The sequence below is a fragment of the Lycium barbarum genome, chromosome 11 (genome assembly GCF_019175385.1).
Source record: "Lycium barbarum isolate Lr01 chromosome 11, ASM1917538v2, whole genome shotgun sequence".
Classification (NCBI taxonomy): Eukaryota; Viridiplantae; Streptophyta; class Magnoliopsida; order Solanales; family Solanaceae; genus Lycium; species Lycium barbarum.
In genome coordinates this window covers 35,166,734-35,170,959 of record NC_083347.1, presented here as the reverse complement: position 1 = coordinate 35,170,959, position 4,226 = coordinate 35,166,734, and the positions used below count along the sequence as shown (strand labels likewise).

Genomic DNA, 4,226 nt, shown 5'->3' with positions numbered 1-4,226 from the left:
ATACGATGTCTATTTTCAAATTGGCAGTCTAACTTAAAATCTTTTTGTAGCAACAACGAGTGAACTATCTTTTAAAAATTACTGAAATTATGACTGGTGATACGGAAAATAAATTTGATTGGAATGTTGTTGTTAGCTTATTATGGACAATTATAAATTATGAATCTAAAAAGAATTATCATTAAAAAACAAATATAAGGAGTCCTGCTTTCTACGCAAATAAAATTTTTGAGGTTGTTAAGTGGCTAATATGGCTGTATTTGTTAACGTGGAAAATCACCTTGGCAATTTAATGATATGACATGCCTACTTAGATGTTTTGGCAAGACTTTATTGATTTTCCCGATCAAATTTATTTTCTGAATAATTAAATCATAAAATTTAGTAATTTTAACTATTTGAATAATTAACTCCTCCTACCCAAGTAGTAGGAAAAAAAAAAATAGACAATATGTTACAATTGTCCTTCCAATAACACATCCATAATGATTCATTGCTACAACAAAATTAAATGGGAATACTAATGGTGGATGACGCAATTTCTTGTGAGTCAACAGCTAAATGATGATCACACTTTTTTTTCATCTCCAAAGAGGGATATCATAGACAGATCTCATTTAGGTTAGAGACAAAGGAAGATGTGAAAAAACACTATGATTGTTCAAGAATAAACATGTAGTAACAGATTATAAAGGTGACACCCACACAAATGTTTTGTACAAGTAAAAAAGCCATCTCAAACAAATCGCCCATGTTGGACACACTTTCTTTCAGAAAATTAGGATCCCATCTTCAGAGGGTCCACCAACAAAGCCACCTGCTTAACCAATATCTATGCTTGCATTGTCTCTGTCTTTTTATGTCAATTTTTTCAGGGCATCAATGATGCTTTTCTTGAATACCAAAAGAGCAATTTTTACTCTTCTTTCTATCATTTAAAGTTAGCTCAATCTTTTCTCTTAATTGATCTAAAAGTTATCACTCACAAACTATTAGGCTTTTGACCTTATGGAATCCTGATGCATTCCCACAGAAAGATGTGAAATTGATAACAAAATTGAGTTAACCTTTGGGAGAGTTAATTACTCGCCCATTTACATTCAGTCCATTTAGACCCGTTCAAGTTCAGGCTAATTTATATATATGATGCCCTTAATTACACGCATGTGTTGGGCTAAAACAACCTAGATACTTTTGACATGATTTGATATTTATTCGTTTGGGACCAAATTCTCACGATTTTCTCAAAAGGTCTCACACCATCAAGAGTATCTAATACTTTATAAATAAGATATTTTTATTTCAGATACCAATATGAGACATTATTTACATACACCCAACAAGAAGGACAAGACTCCTGCTTCCTTTGAGCTGGACTCAACTTAGCCTAACTCAAAGTTTGACTACCACAATCTCTATATCAAAGATGGCATAAATTATAATAACTTTCCAACTTTATCATATTTTCTCAAAGGAATATTGAGCCTCTTTCCATTAGAAGGAAAAGAAAATGAAAAAAGGGGAGGAGTTATGGGAATAAGAGGGCCCAGGGGGATATGTTTGTGGGATCAAATGGAAGCCAGTAATAAAAACGCCTTTATTGATGCAATTTGCAAAAAGGAGGCCAAAAAGTAAGAAGAAAACAAATAGAAAAAAGAAACCTAAGTAGAGAAGGGGATAAGCATGTACAAGTTCAGTTTCATCTAAAAAGGGGGCCCTTTGTCATGTTGTTGGGAATCACTGTTCACATATGTCTGTCTCTTGGAAAATCTAGTGCCTTGTTTCAACTTTGAACCAAACTCCAAGCTGCTCTTTTTTTTTTTAATTCTATATTCTATTCTTGTTCACTATTTAAGTTCCACCAAATGAATTGTTTATTCGTTTCTTTCCTTATCAATACCATCAATAAGACTATCGTTGGATGGAACAAACATTAAACACAAAGATATAAGTATTTCCTAAAATGTTTGGTCAAAAGACCCGTCATTTCTCATGTGAGATTCCGATCCTGTGGTGCTGTGTGATTGGGAACTAAAAAGATGTATCTAAAGCTGCTTTTCCTCCCTGAATGCCTCAGAGCATCTTTGCAGAAATGTATGTATTAATCAAAGTACCATTCTTTTTCCTTTGATTCTCCACATACAAATCACCCATGGTAAAAAAAAAAAAAAAAAAAAAAAAAAAAAAAAAAACTCACAAAGAGCTTTGATTCTTGGGAGAGGAAAGATAAAGTCATATAACTACTCCCTCCATCCCAAAAAAAACTAATCCCTCCATCCCAAAAAAAATTATCTTACTTTTCTCATTAGTTTATCTCAAAAAAATTAACATATTTCTATATTTATAAATAATTCTAAAACTTGTTTTGAACTACCACACATTTCAAAAATCTTCCGTTTTTTCTTAAACTTCTTGCCAAATAAAACCAAGATAATATTTTTGGGACGGACGGAGTATAATTTTTTTCATCAAAGTCGCATAACCATATTTTCTAACATAAACATCACAAAACTTTCACCCTACAAACACAAAAATTACTACTGCTGGAAAATACAATTTTCAATGGGTAATTTTTTACTTTTTTATTTTATTTTTAATTTAATAAATACAAACCCAATTAAAAGAGAACACTGACTGGATTCACCCTGAAATGCATACGCAGAAATTAAAATACTCCTCCGTCCCCTCCATATTATTTGGTGTTTTCGCATTTAAGAAATTTCTTGCTCCTAAAAATTAAGAAGGAATTTGACTAAATTACCGGTGTCTGCCGCTAGTTTCAGTTTTCACCACACCAGGTAATAATATGAAAAAGAATTCCATCTTTAAGCAAAAGGAACAAAAGGAGTTATGCAAAAAGCGGATGGAAGAAACTTTATTAGAAGAGAATGAAATAATGAATGATAGAGAAAATCTGTAAAAGACCAATATCAACACATATCATTAGCCTTTTGACAAACTGACAAAGTTAAACGTTAACAGCATCCTCTTTTACAAGAATCAATATATATTTGTGCACATTCAAAAAACAAAAACACTGGAAATGTATCAAAATCATTGAGAATAGGAACAACCAACAGTTTGTTTGATATTGAACTGTGGACAAAATCAAGAATTTACCAGCAAGATTAGATGATACAGACATTTTTTGCATGAATTAGATTTGCCGGGACACATTAACAAAGGAACAGATTTCTTGGGGGTCATTATTTTTTAGTAAGGTACTAAAGAAAGTACAACTACTAGGATTAAAAAAAAAAAAGTTATACTATTATCTAATCATTAATTTATCTTCTTCTTCTACCACCTCAGAGAGAATATGGGGATTTTCTTGCTTCCACCATAACAAAGAATCAAGAAAAAAGGACTCAACTATTTAGTCCATCTAAATAGGCTTGCTCCTTTTGTGGCTAGCTTTTCCATTTGAATCCCCTTCAGATGAAGCATCAACTGATTTTGTGAAAGAACATGAAAGATCTGCATAAAGGTCAACAACCCTTCTGATATTGTTGTTTAGCTCTCTGATTAAACCAACATTTCTGCTTAAGTTATCAGGGATTTTGGACTCATGGTTTTGGTTTATCTCATTGATTAGCAGCCTATTCTGATCCAATATGTTCTGCACTTGTACAAAACTCTTTTGAAATGTCTGAAATACCTTTCCATCTATTTGTGTACTACTACTACCATTACCTAGCCCTGAAAATGTATCCCCTTCCATAATTAAGTCCTTTCAAGAATCAATCCTCTTTTCAATTCAAAACAGGACCTGCAAAACAAGATCCCAAACAAAAGGACCACAAAACACAAGACAGTAATGAGGAAAAGAAGAGATAGTGCAGATGAATTTTTTTTTTTTTACAACAACATACCCATCCAGTATAATTCCACAAGTGGGGTCTGGAGAGTATAGAGTGTACTCAGAACTTACTCCTATCTTGGAAGATAGAAAGACTGTTTCTGATAGAACTTTGATAGATTAATATTTTTTTAGTTTAAGAAAAAACCCATCATCATAGTAGTAGTAAGAAAAAGGGTGGGACAAAAACATGGTAAGTTTACTTTTATTTGATTTGTTTAAAAAACAAGTTGTACATAAGAGACAACATCTGAAATTTGATATCATGATTTTCTCAGTTTTTCATCCCATGGGTTCTACTTTTCACAAAGATGTAAGAAAAACATGGAGTATGCAATTATTAATGTCATTATTATTATTGTTGTTG

General features: G+C 32.1%; 1 protein-coding gene across 1 annotated transcript; it reads right to left on the bottom strand.

The window, feature by feature from the left end:
* Positions 1–3,385: 3,385 nt before the first annotated feature.
* LOC132619726 (protein ELF4-LIKE 3-like) lies at positions 3,386–3,721 on the bottom strand. Its single transcript, XM_060334543.1, has one exon. It carries the CDS (start codon positions 3,719–3,721, stop codon positions 3,386–3,388), a length of 336 nt encoding a protein of 111 aa, XP_060190526.1.
* Positions 3,722–4,226: the final 505 nt, after the last annotated feature.

Bases quoted from the DNA above. Each gene is read 5' to 3' on its own strand.
- LOC132619726 (XM_060334543.1), bottom strand. From the start codon at position 3,721: ATGGAAGGGGATACATTTTCAGGGCTAGGTAATGGTAGTAGTAGTACA.